Raw genomic sequence first — 19,799 nt, forward strand, 5'->3', positions numbered from 1 at the left:
GACCGTTCTCTATCTATCGAGCGCGTGGGCTTCGTAATCGTTCCAATAGGTCGTCCTAATTGCAATAGATTATCCAAATTACATTTTTATTTCCCAACTAATTTCTCGATTAATCGGTACTACACACATTCGTCCTTTCGTTTCCCGCGTCGCTCGAAACGTAAGTACACCGTATGGCTCCAATCGTTGCGGATTCACCTAGGAATTTTCAATTTTCGAGGAGAATAAGTGCTGTTTCGCTCGGGGAAACCACCGATTTAAGGGACGCCTGCTCGCGCTTTAAGTGTACGGGATTTCACACCGCTCGCGTAATCATAGCCTGCGGTGTGAAGCTACCGGCGACGACATGCGCAGAATCCGACCTCCTTCTCGGCGAGTTCGCTAGCTGTATCCTAGCTGACCTGCTTTTGCTAATAAGCAACGAGGAAAGGTGACTGGCGGCGTCAAGTTCCGGTCAAAGTTCAAATGAGAAAACTGCAATCTCTCAGTCATCGGACGCGCTCCAGCCGCCTTTATAATATGTACTTCGCGTTGACGAGAAATGAGAAATTCTTGTTCGCAAAATATTTAAAAGTTATTAGATACATTATTTTGATGTTCCTGTATTAATTTTTCCGTTAAATAAATAACCGTTAGTCTTTTGATCTATGGTTTAGGATACTCTATCTCGCACTTCACTTAATTTATTAAATATATAATCCGAAACGACTGAATTATACCTAATAGAATATCGTTACAATGTAATCGGCAAGCGAAATTTACGGCTAGAATTTACGTAAAAAATTTACAACGACAAGCAACGCTCGTGTAATGGCGGCGATTAAGATTCCGATATGAGCATTTTTACGCCTACGTGCTGCCGTCCGGCTCGTCGTGACTGAAACATCCATCGGTTTCCGCGTGATTCGCTATGACGGTAGTGCGCCCGGCGATGGGTTATTTCCACGAATCGACCAGCGAATTCTCAATCTTCAGGAACGGAGGGTACTAGTTTCCTCGGGGAAACCGCTGATTTGCGGTGGCTGTAAATCGATGTTGCTTTAATACTTTGTGCTGCAAAGCACCACGGTACCCGAGGCACGGGGGCGGATAATAGGAAGCTTCTGCGGCTTTCAAAAACGAGCTTCTCGTCGTGTGCGCCACGGCAATTTAATTTAATAACGGGATCTGCGACTCGTGCTAAAGTGTAACGGGGTAGCTGCGGAAATTAATATTTTCCACGAAAGTGAAAATTATTATTTAGCGCAGACCCCGCAGTCTCGTAGAACCGCAAAGAGGAAATTCGACGTTCCGTCCGATAAGGAATTCAGCCGGACGTCAATTTGGTCGACGATGTTGTTCAACGGTTTTCAACGTATCGAGCATGTTTCAAGCGTTATCTAAATAGCACGGGAGATACGGCACGTAGCGTTCGCAGAAAGGAACGGGGAGTAGCATATGGAGAGGCGCGTGCACTTGCAGAATTTACCGCACGAATTCTTCGAATGACGCGGCCGGTCGCTCGCCGCACAATGACGCATTTAGATCCACCTACTAAGCGTATCCCGACGTTGGCAATCCCCCTACACGATATGACGAATAGGCCGCGGTTGCGAGTTCTGGGTAAGCCGGCGCGGCCGCTTGGTATCGAGCCAAAATTCGCCATTCATTAAGATCGTTCACGGTGACGTTCAGGTCTGACATATCGGACGTAATAATCGAGCAAAAAACTAATATTGGAATCGAGTCTGTTGCTCGACGTGAAACTTGATACCTCTATGAAGATATCGATTGTATCTACTAGCTTATCGTGAAAAAAAAATGGGACAATGTTGTCACAGCTGTTGTCACGGATATCGTTATTTCGTCGCGACAAAGTAAAACAACGTGGCAACAAATCAATGCTCGATGAAAAAAAGGCAGTTTCTCTATAAAAAGTAACGCTTTGTACAAAATCGATTTTTTTACAATAGCGAAGTCATTCGCATTTCGTACCTGATTGAGGTGCTATAAATACTACAGAAACGCAAGCAAAAAACAAGCGTGTTTTCAAACTTTAAAGAAGGAGAGAAAAAAAAGGAAGAAGAGGATTGCAAGAAAATGCGGCAAAAAAAGAACGGACTTAATAATAGCACCAAAAGACTGTTAGGTCTTGCCATTACTCCGAACCCAATGGAATTATCCACGACAATGAGGGGGGGGAGAGAGAGAGAGAGAGAGAGAGAGAGAGAAGCAGACAGAAAAGAGGTAGAGAGTTCAATAATCTAGCAGCGCGGATCTCGTTGCCCGGCATTGAAGTCTCCAATGGCGACGCATTGCGACTTCTCGTCGCCACCGCGGCTCGTGTTTTCGGCCGTGTGTTCGCGAGGAAAACGGCATGCGAGGAGAGATGCACGTGTTACTTCGCACCACTCGCATAACTCGAGGAGAGATCTCGCCTGCCTATCTCGCGTGGCGATTTAAAAAACGGAGCACGACGCGTGACTTTCGTAATGGACGCTGTCACCGTTTGCGCAACGCGCACGTATTCATCACTTTTTCTTTTCTTCCTCTTTCTTCTTCCTTCCTTCTTTTAAAACCTCCGCACACGGAGCAGTACGGAGGAGCGATCCTTTTTTCGAGAAGCATTCTCGTCGAGGAGGCAGTAAACGTCGGAGCTTACGCTTCGTCCGATAGTCGCTGCGATCATCGCGGAAGCAGATTTATGATAATCAAGCGGTATCGGCCGTCTCTCTTGTTCGCTCGCAGCGTCCGCCGCCAGCCGACAGCTTTCTTAAAACGAATTTCGATTTCCCAATAAGAGGCCGAGATTTACGGCCTCCCGTTTTGCCCGGGCACCTTTTTTGCGCCTTGTCACGTATCCTCTCCACCCCCCCCTCCCCGGGCCGTGCGCCCGGATCCTCTTCTTTTTTTCCCGGCCTCGCGAAGGAGGCGCACGCTTTTTTACTGCCCCTTCGTACCGTCCCACGAGCAGGAGGACGGGCCTGACAGCGTCCCTCTCCTGCTGCACAAAATGGATTTTCGCACGTACCCGAGAGCTCGCTCACTCCCTGATTCACGCATTCACTCGCTCGCTCGCTCGCGGGGTTTCGTAGCCGGCCTCGTAATGCACGCGCGAACGTCAGAGTCAGGTAGACGCGTTCGTCGGCGTCGGGGCCCCGTGAGCGGAGAATAGGACACCCGATTTTGCTGCGCCCATCGGCAACCGGCCTCGACACAAGGTGCAGTTAAATGGAACGCGAACGCTCCCGTTCCATTTAAGGTAGCGATCGAAAAGCGCGCGGCCAAAATAAAAGTTATTCTGCCTAGAGAGATCAAGAGGCAGGCGTCGCCGTCGGTGGTTTCGTAACGCGAGAGAGTTAGCAATCGTGATCGAGAACAAAGAAAGAAAACGGATGTGCGTCTCACTCGACAATTAAAACGTATACGATCGAGATTTTTAGATCAGATGTGATATGAGGAAAGCAAGAAGCGAGGTTCTACGTTAAGAGCAACGCGGTCGGAACGATTTAACGTCGATCGATGTCATTAATTGCGATCGTTAATTGAAGCGAATTGAAGTCAGGAAGGAAATCGGACGGTTTCTTTTCACGTCACAAAAATGGAGACACGTTGCTCTCGTTGTACGACCTTAGGTTTGCGAAATGCAAAATACGAGTAGCACGAGTGAATGGAGCACATTGAAAAAAAAATTCCTAAATATTTAGTCAAATAGTACATTTGCGGTATATAAATATACTCTATAAGAAAAAATAATACTGAATTAAATTAATGGTTCTTGTACATACTAAATATATATATATATATATATACATATTTACATTTAGTAAATATTTATTAAATTTTAATAAATTTATCATTATACAGTTGGAAAAATTAATATATAAATTTAATATAAATCACATATCTTAAACAGTCCACTCAAAATTTTGTGTCAATTTAACATAATCCGAATGTATTAAATGATAACATTAATATTGCGTTAATATTTCAACAAAAAAGAAATGTAATCTTGATCGTAATTTCAAGTTACTTGTATGTACAATTAACATAATTTTTATGATAAAATTAACAGAAGAACAATAAAAAAAAATATGGCACAGTTATCTTCACTTCTGTTACAATATAACATTAACACTCTTTTTCTGTCAATTTTAACAGATACAAAATGTAAAATTATAAAAATGATTTAAAAAATATGTTAAAGTAACACAATTTGCACGTATTTAATATATACATACTTTAACATATTTTTTAAATCACTTTCACAGTTTTACATTTGATAACTGTTAAGTTCAGTTAACATAGCAAACGTATGTTAAAACACGTGAATATGTTCACACACACATACACACACACACATTACTTAACACAAATACTTTAATCAACAGATTTTTTTTATAAATTTTCCAACAGTGTAGTGCTATTCAAATAAATATTTATTAAAATTTAATAATTTTTTCCTCAGAATATACATCCCTCATCATCGTGAGATGTGTGAGAAGGAGGAAAAGGGAGAAGAGGGCAAAAAGCTTTCTCGCGAATTACGCAGGCTGCTTCACACCAGGCGAAAGAAATCATCAGGGGTAACGAGGTACCCACGTACATAAGGCCACGTGTTTCCTTATACATAAGAAAAGAAAGAAAAAAAAAGGGAAACGTTACGAGATTGCGGCGGTTAACCTTACTGCGTAGTTATGCAAGCAAGCGGGCAGGGGTCCAGCTACAAAGTCGGTCACAATGTTGCACATGCACGCGCGTGCACATACGTACGCGGATGCATTTGCGATTCGTTGCACCTTTGCGCGCCGCCGCCGCTCTCGGTTAGACGAGTCGTGTTCGACTGTTCTTCTTATCGATCAATTATCGCTAAAGAGGCTGCACGCCGCGTAAGATATGTCGCATTAGAGAAGGCATTAGCAATACTCGGGCCCGTCGCTCGAGCCGATATCCTTTAAGGAATCCGGGATTAAGCAGGATTCGCTAACGCCGTCGACCTGCCAAATTCTTAACGAATTCGTTTCGGGGAGATTCCTCGCTCGCAGAAGTTTTGCGATGACGCGCGCTCCGAGAGAATCCGAGACTGTTCGCGCGTGCAAAAGTCATCGCCGTCGAAATATCGAAATATCCTTGCGACTTGGAAATTTTCAGTTCTTACAACTTCAAACTTCTGCGCGCTTGCAGCAGCTCGGGAAATTTTCGGAAAGCTTCAGAAATATCCTACTTCCGACTCGGAAATTTTCAATATCGCGTAAGTTCCGATTGACTTTCGGCAAAACAAAATTGCCCCCCTTTCATCAATCGCGAGGATTACCACTACCGTTACACCGAAACTTTCCTGCTCGATCTGCATCGTGCCGTTGCGCTCGCAACACCGCGGCATCGGCCACAATATTGCGCCTGCCATAATCCCGGCGCAGTTTCTGACACGTCGCTTCCGCCTCTCTTTTTCTCCGCGATCGCCTGCAATTTGGACGTCACGGGGAAACGCCACACGGTCGGTCGGTCGGTCGGTCGGTCGGTTGGTTGGTCGGAGGGGATCGGCCAATTCGCCGGCGCGGCGCATTAAAGTCGTACACACGATGCTGCAATTTTGGCAGACGCGGTACCACGCCCGGCGCGATAAAAGCTCGCCGGAAGTGGAAAGAGAGTGTGTGTGTCAGAGAGAGAGAGAAAGAGAGAGAGAGAGGGGGGAGAGAGGTGAGTGAAAAGAGTGAGATCCAACGGGAGAGAATGGCTGTTATGCGAAACGACAACGACGACGACGACGACGACGACGATGCCGGTTCCGCCGTGAGAAATCGATTCGACCGGCAAAACGGCTCGCTTGCAAACACACCCCGGAGACTTTTAAACGTCTTGGCACACGCGCCAAACACCGATACGGTTCTCCTCGCTCGTGCGACTCGTTAACGACAAAAGGAAAGACCCGTCGTGACGCAGCGGCGGAGAGAAAAATGTTGGTGCGCCCGGGAAAAAGACCCCTGTCATGAGATTTACGAAAATTTCGGAGCGCGAGGCACGTGAACGAGAGAGAGAAAACAGTGAGTAAAATCGAATTTTGTCCAAATCCGTTCGCACGAGTGCGCCGTATTCTTTATGGAGATACGCGGATTATGAAACGAGACCTATATTCTCCCTCGAATATGTAACGCTATCTGATCCCTACTTCGCATTTAGAATCGAGATCGAATGATCTCACATTTAGAGTTAAATTCATGATAGTCTTTAACATTTCAAGCGAAAGAATATGCAGCTGTAAGTGCAATCAAATTGCAATTTAGACAGAAATTCCATCGCAGTTTATGCATTTGAGAGAAAAAATTCCTAAATTTCAACAAGTATTTATTCGAACAGTACTAATAAAATATTTACGTACGGTACATAAATAATCATTATGTACCGTACTCTGTAAGAAAAACTGATGCTTAAATTAGTTGTTTTTGTATTAAATATATATTTACATTTAGTAATAATTATTTCATTGCAACTATTCAAACAATTATTTATTAAAATTTAGTAATTTTTCCTCAGTGCAATAATTTATATTTTATTCTACACAATTTCAAAGATGTACAAAAAGTAATATAGATTTGGTTTTTAAAAGGAACATAGATTGCGCTCAAACGGATAGATTAAAATTTTCAACTGTGTTCGTAATCGATTTTTATTTTAAAATTGTTTCAAGAAATATCTCAAGATGCTAATCGAAAACGAACGATCTCACATTTGAAATTAAATTCCTAATAATATTTAACATTTCAAGCGAAAGAGCATGTGAGCAATTTAATTGTGCATGCAATTAAACTGCAATTTAAACATTCAATTACAGTTCATAGGAATTTATATTTTATTCTACAAAATTTTCTAGATGTAAAATTAGCGATTTAGAAAAAAAAAGACGTTAGCACGGCTAGATCAGATTTTCAACCGATAATCGTAATTAATTCTTATTTCAAGATCGTTTCAAGGAATGTCTCAAGATGCTAATTGACTCCGTGATTAATTGACAACATCCTAAGACAGCACTTACAAATATAAGAACCGACTACGAATACTGGCTTCAAGTGGAATTAAATTATTAATTATTTTACCGAGCAGCACTATGTCTGCGATCGATCACGTAATTCTCACTCTTCGCGCACGAGATTCGTGCGAAATTTTCACTTAACGTTTTCTCCTCACCCCTTTTTTTTTGGAGGGAACTCGGGGGGGAAGACCGCACTCGCAGGGAACCATTACGTGATCGATTGACGGACTCGTCGTGAGAACGCGCGACACGATCGCGGAAAAACACTGGTGAGTCCAGAAGCTTGGAATGCGCACTTACATGGAATTGGTGGTGTTCCAGTACATGCTGATCGTCTTCGCGCAGTTGCTCACAGTCGACAGTAGTACCGTTTGCAGGCACACGAAGAACACCAGGGTCACGAAGGACGTGGAAACCATGGTAACAACGACGGCGAACGACGGACGACGGCACCGTCACTTTAGGCACGGGGCGTCCGTACTCGGCCGTGTTACAACAACCACCGGTCACCAACAACAACAAGCACGAGGCACAGCACCCGTCGTTGCACTTTCGCCCGCGACGACCTCGCTGCAGTCGTCCACAACCACCTACCTCTTCCACCACCGTCGCACCTCCACCACATCCACACTCCACTTTGATCGTGTCGCGCTTTTCCTCCGCAGATCCTGAGCGCGACGCACTGCACGTTGACACCCTCCTGGTCAGCAGCCCACGCACCTTCTTCGCGATCCTGTGCCGTCGCTCACGCCGTCGTCATCGCGACGAGCCTTCCCGGAAAATCCGGAGCGACGACGATTTTTGACGCTGGACGCTCGGCAATCACCGTAGAATCGATCTATCGATGAGGTCGCGACTCTCGCGTCTCGCCAAATCGGAACGACGATCACACTCGATCCGCGTCTCTCGGCGCGCCGTGGTCGTTGGTGTCCGTCGGTGAAAGAGTAGCGCCGGTCCCATGGAGCCAGCCCGTGTTTCTCGCGTCGGGAACGCAGTTCGCCAGGCGGATCATTTGGTTCACAGTTTTCTCCCCCGGGATCTCACGGGGAACGGGCGACGCGACGGCGACCCGACGCCAGCGAACGCGGACGCGACCGGCGCCTTCTCGGAGGCGAGCGAAGCCACCCGTCGGCGAGCTCGCCGCTCGTCGATCACGCGAACCACTCGGCGATTGCACGCGACAGCGCGCTTCGCATGTTCAGATCCGCGCTTTTTCCCCCCCCTCGGTGACAGTTGGGAGAAGAAGTGCGTGAAGCGTGCGTGAAATGAGTATTCCGTGACAAAGTTAGACGACGACGACGACGACGACGACCAGTGGGCTTGCGACTCGTGCACTTTTCAAACGCACCGTCTCGTACCTCCACATATCCGTCGCGAGGGGACGAAGAACGTCGTCGTTTCGAAGTAACACACTAAGGTAGATCCACACTCTGGAACGATCCTCACGATATTATCCCTCTCTCGGGCACACAAACACTGTCGAGTACTCTCTCCTCGCCGCGTCGAGAATCACACCTCTCTCTCTCGAAGTCGCACTCGCCGCTGACTATTCTCACGGAATGCCGGGACGAGATTTCGCGTCGCGCGAATAAGACTCGGCGGGCCGCCGCGATCCGAGCGACGAGAACCACAAATCAGTTGGAATATGCACGCGCGAGCGGCCGAAGGAGAACCGAGCGATACCTCGCGAGGTGCTCTCTCGGAGAGACTCCGGCTCGTTGGGCGGACTGAGCGTAACGATAACCACCCTGCACGGTGTCGCGGACGCGTCTGTCGGCCGAGCGTTCGTCTCACGTCGGCAGACTCGGCTGGCGGCGGTTGGAAGATGGGGGGCGCGCCGAGCGTCGACGAACCCGCGCGAAGTCGGCCGAAGTCGCGCAGCCCCGTGCGCCTCTCGCACAACTTCACGGGGTTCGCGATTCTCGCAAGACTACATCGTCGGCATTATGCCGCTCGCTCGCGAGACGCTTAGAATCGGCTCTTCCCCTCTCTGCGCCGATGGAAGTGCGTTTGACTCGTCTGCAGTCGGTGCAGACGAGACGTTGCGGTTACACAGTGACACACAGGTTTTTTTTATAATATCTATTATAGACTGCCTCTGACACCGTTCGAACCGCGCGCTCCAACCGAGTAAAGGTGTAATAAAAAAGATAGCGAAACTATCATTACGCAAATTTAACATTTATAATCGCGAAACTAATTGTCTGGATATTAGAAGATAATTTTATGCTTAATTTTGCCGAGTATAATTTTACAGGGAAAATTTAATTAGAAGTGAAAACTCTTGCCAGTGATATGCATTTTCATCAAAAATAATCTGTGTTCAAATTGAAAAAATCACTGGCCTGTTATTAACAACAAGATCAAATTGAAAGATGTACTTAAGTAAAATTGTAACGATTAAAAAAAATCGATTCTGTTTTAACTCTATCTTTATCTATTTTTACTTAAGTTTGAAAATGTGTAAAAAAGATGTTGGCGAAATGCGGAATAATATTAAATAAATAAAGTAACCTTACATACAGTTACGAAACTAATTGTCCGAATATTGAAAGATTATCTTATGCTCAAATTCATCAAATATTATAATTTTCTATAAAAAATTCGATTAAAACTAAAAGTGAAAATTCTTGCCAGTGATACACATTTTCATCAAAGATAAACTTGTGTTCAAATTTAAAAAAATCACTGATCTATTATTAAAAAAATCAAATTAAAAGATTTTTTAAATTAAATAGCAACAAAACACTAATTTTGCTTTATCTTAATTTTTATCTGTTTTTACTTAGGTCTGTGTAGGAAATGGTAAAATTACGGCGAAATAATATCAAATAAATAAAAATAAAATAAATAAATAAAATAATCTTATAATCACAAAATTATTTGTCCGGACATATAAGATAGAAGTATATTTTGTACTACAAATCAAAATCATACTTTTGATGAAAATGCATCACAAACAAGAGTTTCACTTCCAATCGTGTTTTCTCTAAAAAAAATTATATATTTAATGAATTTGTAACATAAAATAAACTTCTATATCTTGCTTCCAAACATTTAATTTCGTGACTGTAACTAAGCAGATTTTAATGTTGTAGCAATTATAATTGCTTTCGGACACAATTTCTTTGCCATCAAATTTGTTTATTTATAAATATTAAATTTATGTAGCAAGCTATAATTGTATTGCATCAACCTATTTTTTTTCGGTGATGTAATTTTACGAGCATCGTGTTTACTTTATAAAATACATAGCATTTGATATCGAATCTGCAGTGACAATAAAGCGATTAAAAATTTGTGTTGAACTTAGAATAACTCCTGTTATTTTTGTAAAAGAGGAAAGGAGCAGACGCGTTTTACATAATATTCCAACGTATCACATTTTCTTCCCCGAATGACTTTTTTAGTTGTCCCTATTCCGACGTACTGACGTCTACCTTTTTGTGATCTTTTCAAACAGTATAATACGTACGAAAAACTTCACGTGGTTTTCGCAGGTTTCTTCCAACTCAAAGAGAGTTTCGCTTCAATATTTTTTTTCAACTTATTGCCTCATCCAGACACGCGACTGACACAAAGCAGATCAAACAAGCTCCAACGTCACGCCAGCCGCTATTTCGGAGCTTATACGTTGTTCCGACCGATCCCCTCCCCCCAAGGGGAGAGAGGGCAGTTTGACACTCATTAAGAAAAGCAACTACCGTGATGAATTCGCCCCGGCGGTCGACGGTTCGCGTAAAACTCAGCAGGAATTTAATTTCGGCAACGCGAAGCGCGCCGACGGCACAACGATCTCGGCTGAGTTTGGGCACGCTGATATTACGTCGGCGTCCCTTAAGCCTCATTACCGCCGTCCGAAATTTCCGGCCTCTGGGATATAATCGAGGTGACTAAGCCGCGCGGAAGAAGGGAAGAGAACGGTTCGCTCTTCTCGCGAGCTATGAATTAGCGCGCGCGTGTCGCGATGCGACGCGACGCGTTCCGTTTTCTTTTCCCCGTGCACTACGGGCTTTTAAGAGCGAGAGTGCTTCCTTGACTTACGATCGTTGCCGACTCGCGTTTCCTGTTACGATCTCGCGTGCGTCGCGTCTTCTCCTAATTCTGTCGCGCCTTTTCTCGTTCCGCTTCCGACGGAGACAGACGCCGCACCGGAATGGATTTTACCCCGGTAAGTTAAACCCTGCTAAGTCTAAACGTGAGATTATCTGGGAAATGATGTTCTCTGACAAATTTAAAGTCGCTTTATAAACATTTAAAAAGAGATCTCTCTATCGTTTATGTATCAGCATGAAATATTTCAGTTGACGGAGGTAAAGCTGCTTAAAATAAATTTTAGAAATGTTGAAGCAATTTTCTATCTGAAGTCCATTCAATTTTCTTTTTAAAAAGATTTCGTGATGTAACGTATTTTTAATTCTCTTCACATTAGTTTAAAATTATAACGTAGACTCTCGCGCAAAAGTTCCTTTCAAGAACTTAAAGAAACATCGATAATCCTGACAGAATTCGCGTTTTCGTTTTCTTCGAAGACAAATAATTTTCATAAGAAAATCAGGTTCATCGTGCTCCGATACCTGACTCACGACTTTTTCGCGCGTGCATACGAAACGTGCAATCCGCGGATGCACTCGAGTACGTGGCGCCCTCAACGCGAAGAGGCGATCATCGGCCTCCGTATTGCTCTCTCTCGTGTGCAACGATCTTCTTCGGGGCATGCTCCCTCTCGGGGATCTCGAAGAACCGGTATCTACCGACCCACGGACAGTCATGTCGGTCATTAGTCGGACTAATGTAATGCTTCAAATTCTATCAGGGCCCATGGCGCCGGGACGTTTGCCTCCGTCCTCCCACTAAAGCGTCGAATCGTTAATATATACGACGATAGGAACGAGGCCGTATACCTGCTTTGCATTTTGCACTACGCTCTCCTCTCCTCTCCTCATCTGCTCCAGGTGCTTTTTTGTTTTATAATTAACGCGGTCGAAATTCGAGATAAGGGATGGTCCTCGTTAAACCGGAATCGACGACGATCCTCAGATTAATTTCCGCCGGTGCGAATGACAGCGATTTAGCAAACGCGAGCGGCACGCACACGCAATATTGCGACATGACATTTCATTGGTTTATCGCGAAACGTTTTAACAATGATTAGATAGAGCGGTGGATTACTCTCACGCAACGGTTTCCTTGAAAATTGCTGTTCCGTTTATGCATACGTACCGCCGCGCCGTCTGATTTATTAACGTTCGTTTGTTAATTGAATAAATGACTATCATTAGGCCACTCGCTTGTTGTATTAATAATAGCGCGTTCTCTCTCTTTCTCGCATTGAAATAATAGCGCCAGCAAACCGTGATAATTCGAGGAATAGAAACAAAACGGATACGGCGAGCGATTATTCGTCGAAGCGTTGATTTTTCTCTCCTGTCACGGACGATTAAACAGGGTGTACCCATAAAACTTTGATCTGCTATTTGAATCTAATTTATGGGAATATCCTCCCTATATCTTTAACATTCCTCAAGGAGATTTAAATGTGAAAAAATTACGAAACAATAAATTACATTTGAAATTTGTACCTAAATTCATTTAGTTGTCGTGCGAGAGACATCGGACATGATGTGCAATGTATTTCCTAACGTAACGACGAAAGAGAAACTAATAAAGAGAAGCAAAGCGAGGTAAATAAAAAAGAGCAAGCTTTAGGGCCGGCTTTAATAAAGTCGAGTCACGCTTCGTACAGGGAGATCTTTAAATCGTCCTCAAACAAACCCGGTCCGGTCCTTGATCGTTGACCCGCGATCCGTTTGTTACACATCTTACCGGGTTCTCTCTCTCTCTCTCTCTCTTTTCATCTGCCTCTCTCTTTTTTTCTCTTTCTCCCGTCGGCTTCTCGCTCTTTCCCCGGTCTGCGTTTCTTTCTCCGTACCGTGTGCAAAGCAGCCTCGCATGAGAGCACGGTACAATGGAAGGTATTAAATGGATGTAAGGTAGTGGGTAAAGCTGACCAGAAACGTATATACGTACGAGTGTCTCGAGCGGCGCATCACGAAAATGAAAGTGCTTCGCAAATATTGGTTGCCGTTGACCTTACCACCGCGCCGTCGAGGAGCCGAGAAAGGAAGACCGGGAAAAAGCCAAATCCTGTGTACATATTACCACCGCTTCGAGCACTTTTCAGCGGGCTTCCTTCCCTCTCGCGGAGCACCCACCGCTCGATCGTTCGAGCGAGAAACCGCAGACGCATTCCGGAAGACAGGTGCGATTCTTTGGAAAACGGCACGCCGCCTTCGGAAAAGTTATGACAAGCGGTTGCCCGAGTCGGTCCGCGGAGGCATCAACAAACATCCTGGCATATCTATCAGACTGTCGTAATAAGTTTTTGTACGTCTAGCTAGAGTCGTTCGTATCCTAATGAAACGTCATTTTATAATCATTATTTTTGAATTATGGATATTACGGGTCAGATCTCCTTCACGTTTTATATTATACATGGATAGCAGCGGGTACCTTTCACAGGTTTTCTTCTCAATCTATATTAATCGTCAGATTATCCGAAAACGAGCGCACGAACGTTTAAGACGAGGCAGGTGCGGGATCGTTGGGCACCCTTCGGATTTATCGGAAACTTGCGAGGAGAATGGCGCGTCTTGAATTTGTGTTTGCGCTCGGGCAGGGAATCACACGTGAAAGAGAGGATAAGTCACGCTCGGGGAAGCTCGCAGCTCGATGATTGCAGGAAATTTACCATCGCAATTGTATTGAAGCACGTGTAAAAGTGACGATCGAAGAACACTTCTGATGTAATAGACTAATCCGAGATATCTCGGAAGATAACAGTTTCTTTCGTAACGCATGTAGAAACGGTTGTTACGGGGTTGACCGCAGACATAGCTCCTAGATCGCTATCCTATTCGTCGAAAGGTCGCTGATCCTACCAAACGATCCGCGCGCAGAACGGATTATCATATGTTAATAAGTCCCGGGAACCGTAAGCCCGGCTACGCCTAATTTGCGAGGTAATCGCGATCTTTACTCGTACAATACGAAATTCTCAACGGCCATCGATCATCATTATTTATCGCCGTTCGCCAAATTCATATCGCGCGTACACTCACGTCGTTCCTCAAGAGAAACGCGCGTGTGAGTCGGCGAGTGCGTACACGCACTCTCACGCCGCGCCGCGCCGACCGGGGGCCCAATCCATTTCGCTTCATTACGGCGCTCCTCTCGCGCGAGGATCCGAGGCTCTTCTTCCTGACCCTGCCTTGAACTATGATTGGACACGTTACATCGATCCTCGTCGATCCTGATTCGAGGCGTCCCGAAGCGCGCGGGTAAACGCTTCGCTGGGCCTCTTCTCACCTTCGTCAATCGCGCTGACGATATCGCCTCGTATCGGCCTGTGGCCTTTCCGCGAGCAAAATAGAAAGATACGAGAGGGAATGAGACGAGACGAGACGAGACGAGACGAGACGCGTCTTGGTCGGCTGGTTGGTTGGTCGATCGATCGATCGACCGGCGCTGAACGAGCCCCGGCACCTGCGGACCCCGTGCGCGCGAGAGAAACGCTTCAGCGCGCGGGCCGCGATGCCCGAAGGATCCATTAGCCATTAGCCAACGCTCATGCCCGTCAACTTGTCAACGGCGGAACAATGCGTCCAGCGAGAATAGAAATCGATTTTTACGCTTCCCTTTTATGACGCCATCGTTTCTCGGCCTGCTCGCGCTATTCTTCCCGCGACGCGAACTCCGCCACGCGAGTTGCGTAATCGACATCCGCGCGCGTATCGCTCTTGGTCGTCTCCTTCCGCTGCGACCCCGATCGCGCTTCCGCTTATTAGCAGTGGCGAATCTTCGATCGGGACTCTTACGTAAAGGTATATTACTTCCTCCCGCATAAAATATACACGTGGATATTTTATATTAAGAGACGAAACGCGCGAAGGTATCTGGAGAAAGCAATCTAAGGTTTTAATTGTCGGTATATACTGGTGAACTCGCGAGTAAATGGGAGAACGGCGCAAGAATCGACGTTCGGCGATATTTTTCCATGCGCTGCGATTTCGTTTCGGCATTGGAAACCAGCGGACGCCGAGACAGTGGTTTCTCCCGTCATCCTTTATTGTTTCGGCCGCGTCTGGAATCTTAAAAGACTACCCCATTATTATACATCCATCCAGAGGGACCCTAGCCCTCTTTCCCTCGTGTAATCCCCGAAATAAACCGGCGAGCGTACGAGACACCTGCGTGAAATCGAGCGGCGTCTAGAGGCGCTTGCGCGAAGACCTCACTAATCAAGTTTTATGACCTTTCTAAGTCTAAGAACGTTATTTTATAGATGCATATAAAATAACCGCATAATCTTTACGTTTCCACGCGAGTGCGCATGTGCGCTCGTTAAATACATTTTAATGGGAAGTTATAATTAACTCTTTCATTTTCAACGTCCATTACAATGGACACGTTTTGCCCTTACTCGCGATACAAATATACACGTTCTTTAAAACGTTTGGTACCATCTAATAATTTTCAAGTAACGTAACGTAGAGGGAAAGAAATTCTTGCGTCGAAAATCCAGCCTTGTAAATGTTAAATCTCATTTTATCTGTAGTTACTAACGGATTCTAATCACTCTTACGAAACACGCGTAACCGACGCGTGCAGTTAAAATCGTCCCTCTCGTGGCGACTCGCGCTAGTGTCACGGATATCGTGCCGTCGCCGTCGTCGCTTCCTCTATCTCGCGAGTGGACCTCCGCGGTACGTGCTTACGTTACGTCATTACGCATTTGAATGCTCGACAAATTATGCCACGAGCGCCGAACGTATGCACGCATCGAACGGCGTCACGGCGTCACGGCGTCACGGCGTCACGGTGCCAACACGGCGCGACCGCATTCGTGCCGGCGAACTTTGGAATCTCTTTCACAACCCTTTGACGCTGCGCGCCGTGCCGGTGGACGACGACGCTTTCCACGAGAATCGAAGAAGTAGCATAATGCACGCGGATGGAATACGTATGCGCGGGTCGCATAAAGTCCCGGGCGTACCGTGCCGATGGGCAGAAAGCATAATGGCCCGACCGCCATAGGTGTACCGCATTACGAGAACGAAGGTGTGCGCTCCCTTGTCTCCATACCTCTCCTTCTCCGTCTCCCCGTACATCCACATACTGCGAGCACGCGCGTTTGTAACCACGCACGCATACACAGCCGAGTAACCGATACGCGTTTGTACCCATCGTCGGATCGAGAAAAAGAGAGACAGAAAGGAACACAATGGCAAATGGTATTCTATTATTCCAGATGGGTCCCGCGCGCATCTCTCCTTCGTTGCTCACGGGGTCCGAGGAATGCAGGCATGAAATCATTCTCCAATATCTCACCGTAGGACTCTCCTCTCCCCTCCGTCTCCCCAATCTTCTACTTCTCTCTTTCTCTCTGCCTCTCTTCCTCTCACCGCGACGTTCCGAACAACCACCCGTCCGTAACCCAAAAGTAAACCCTAACCACCGGCATCCCCCACGTCGCGCGATACGCCCCTGTCTGCGCTGGTCATTCATCACTCTCGTCTAATAATCCTCTTTGCTCGCCGAGGTAACATTAATTGTGGCATGAGATGCATCGCGCTGAATACGGCGGACACGCGCGTGCGTGTGTGCGGGTCGAGACGCGCCCCGAACGATGATGATCGATACCCCGCTTTTTCTCGCGGTTTTCACTTTAGCCCGGATTATGGTGGTGCGGCCTTTTTATTCCTTGTCATCTGTAATAGCCGCATTTAAGACTGAATGGTGCTCGTTCGAGCCGCCCGTTGAACGATCGCTCGACAGTCTGAACGTTGCCAACCTTGACCGAGAGCACGTTTGATAAATTATGGTGTGTGTATGAAATATGTCAAAACTAAAACTTGAGTTTATTACAACAAATTGTAATAAACATTAAAATATGGTTATCAATATCTTTTTAGGACAATTAAAGTTATAATTTAGAAACATCGACTAATTAATTTGATCCACTTGCAATTTAATGAAAATGTGGCATCAGATGAATTCATCTCGAATAATATTAATATTTCTAGAATTTAGGACACCAAATTTATGTTAATCTATGTAATCTAATTTATGAATGTTAATTAATTAATTTGGCCAAATTATAATTTGCTAAAAATGGTATGTCAGATAATTTTATTTCGGACAACTGTCAACATTTGTCAAATTTGGAAAACTTTAGAACAAAATTTATTTCTATGAAATAAACTTTCGAATATAAATTGGCATTCTCGTCGCCGGTATTTTCGTCGCACTTAAAAATTATGACAGTTTGTTTCTTTAACGCGCGGTCCATGGTTATATTTAAAATCTGTTTTCGTTCTCTTCACTCTTTTTCTTCGTGTCGCAATTCTCTCTCGGAGAGAATAAGAAATCGCGGGCAATGATTCGGAACAAGTCCCATCCTGTTTCGCGCAGACATTTTTTCACGGCCCATCGTTATTTCCGAGTCTGGGAATGTTCTCTAACGAACGCTCATCGCGCGGATTCGCCATTATTCCCGCGTCCTTTCTGAAGTTCCCGAAAAAAAAAAAACGGAAATGAAAATGTCGGCGATATTATCCCGCGTATTCTAGCTATCCCTTCATTATCCCTTTGTATTTATATTACGACAGGATATATAGAAGCGCACACTAGGTACGAAGCAAATTTCTATCTCGAGTCATCTCTTCGAAATAAATTATTATTCCAAGGGCTCGCTGAGAGATCCGTCGCTATATGAAACACGTGTGTGTGTGTGTGTGTGTATGTATAAAAAAAAATACTATCGCGACGTTGCGGAAAATTGGCGATAATATGTGATACCTTCTGCAGAAGTGTTTCGATCGAGCTTAACGATATTTTCGACCGTGCTGGCATATATTGCATGACGTACTGCGATGCCGCGATATCTGTACTCGCGCGAATTTATTGCCTCATTTGTTCGTGACCGAATATTCGATTCTATCCCATCCGTTCACGTGTGGACGTGGAATATTATACCGTGCACGTGACAGTTATACCGTGCACGTGACAGGTGCACATCACGCATATACGTTACGGAAGAGACTCTTTTCGCTCTCTCGCGCGAGTCCCTACGAGAGCGATCAAGCGCCAATGCACAATTCCACCTGCTGTAAACGGTGATGGTGATGAATCCGCGTCTCGAATAGTGCAAATTTGCAGATCGATAACCGAGACGTTTACTCTCTCTTTAACACTCGCTTACTAATATTATTCTTCTTAAACCACTAATATTATTCTAGAATATTTTCAATCCATTTTCAAACAAGTTACAATTTTTATAACTATTTTGCTGCTTAAATTTTTTACCTACAACGAAAATATATCAATATTTTACATCTATCTATCTATCTATATATATATTATAGAGAATTTTTATTAAAAAAATATTCCTTTTAGAATTGTTCGCTATGGTACGCGCATTGCATGAAGACAATGCCTTCATGGTATAATAAATTAAACCATATGCGGCTTGGAAATTGTAACAGTGCAAGCCGCGTTTATGCTTGTAACTAGGGGTGCGCAACCCTCATGAAATAGCCCTCGCGTTTTAGATGTTTATTTGTACGACGACTAGCCCACACGAATTGCTCACCCATTGTACGCTTTGGACTACGATATGATTTATCCTGAATTACATGTTCAAGTCGCACATAAATTTTTCTTTTGTCTAGTAACGATTGCAGCGACTATCGCTAAGCGGGAATAGAACCTGGCGAAATCGATGAGTAAACTTTTAACATGCACAGCGTAGAGTTACGTAGAACAATTTCGTAATCGCGAATAAAATATTCCACCATTCTTGAAAAGAATTTATATTACATATTTATGCAAGGGATATTTCAAAATTAAATTTCTTCTCGTTATAGAGCGCGGATATCATAAAAGAAAGTTTCAAATGTAAATATTCGCTATTATTGTTACTCATCACGAAAGGTATATCTTTTCTAAACATTTACTGCTTTAGTAAGAATATTTAGCGAGTGAAAATTGAAATACAAACTAGAAGTACGATTTTGCTGAAGTATCTAAAAGTTTAATTTAATGAGACAGATCTAAAAATAATTTTACAGATCTAAAAATAATTTTACCGGGCCATTAAAATAATTCTGTAAAATACTCAGATTAATTGCTAGAATGTCAATTTTTTGCAGCTTATATCATTCAACTTTAGAGTTGAACAAAATTATTTTCAAATCTAATTTAATTTTTAGATACAATTTTACTATTAAGACTTGATGCAAGAAAATTAATGTGTGCAAAAGTATATATCGTATAAAAATTTTGACAGCACAAGGCTTCCATTCTCATGAAACGTCGTTAGGAAATTAGCGCGTACGATCGACCTGCAGAAAGATTTAACTTCAAAGATAGTAATCGTGGAATTTACGCGCGCGACCCGTGCACGGGATTCCATAAAGAGCAACGAGTATGTACCGAAGCTAATGCCGTTGCAGCACCGTCACACTCCGCGCGCTTTTTGCACGGACACTCATGGCGCGGATGCAATCGCGCGCACACCACCACGCGACTTAGCCTTAATTAACTTAGTTCGGCTTAATGCAGCGAGATGCCTTTGTCTCTCATATGCAGGCACACGTACACGTGTATCTGTTCCCTAATGCATGTACATACACATCTACCGTCGCACATAGTAGTGGCGTAATGCTGCATGTCGGCGGACGTGCTGAATGCCGAACACTTTCTCCGACGTGGCGGTATCGGTAATGCT

General features: G+C 44.6%; 1 protein-coding gene across 4 annotated transcripts in view; it reads right to left on the reverse strand.

Moving 5' to 3' along the window:
- The window catches only part of LOC105196693 (ephrin-B3), a 568,116-nt gene that overhangs the window by 49,508 nt on the left and 498,809 nt on the right, over window positions 1-19,799 (reverse strand). The window contains exon 1 of one of the 4 annotated variants that reach the window (XM_026134885.2): window positions 7,310-8,806. The exons of the other annotated variants lie outside the window; for them this stretch is intronic. Within the exon in view, the coding sequence (XP_025990670.1) occupies window positions 7,310-7,428 (119 nt within the window). The 5' untranslated portion in view covers window positions 7,429-8,806. Of the gene's footprint in view, window positions 1-7,309; window positions 8,807-19,799 lie in introns of those variants that run through there. 4 annotated transcript variants of the gene reach the window in all.

This window comes from Solenopsis invicta, chromosome 3, assembly GCF_016802725.1.
Source record: "Solenopsis invicta isolate M01_SB chromosome 3, UNIL_Sinv_3.0, whole genome shotgun sequence".
Taxonomy (NCBI): Eukaryota; Metazoa; Arthropoda; class Insecta; order Hymenoptera; family Formicidae; genus Solenopsis; species Solenopsis invicta.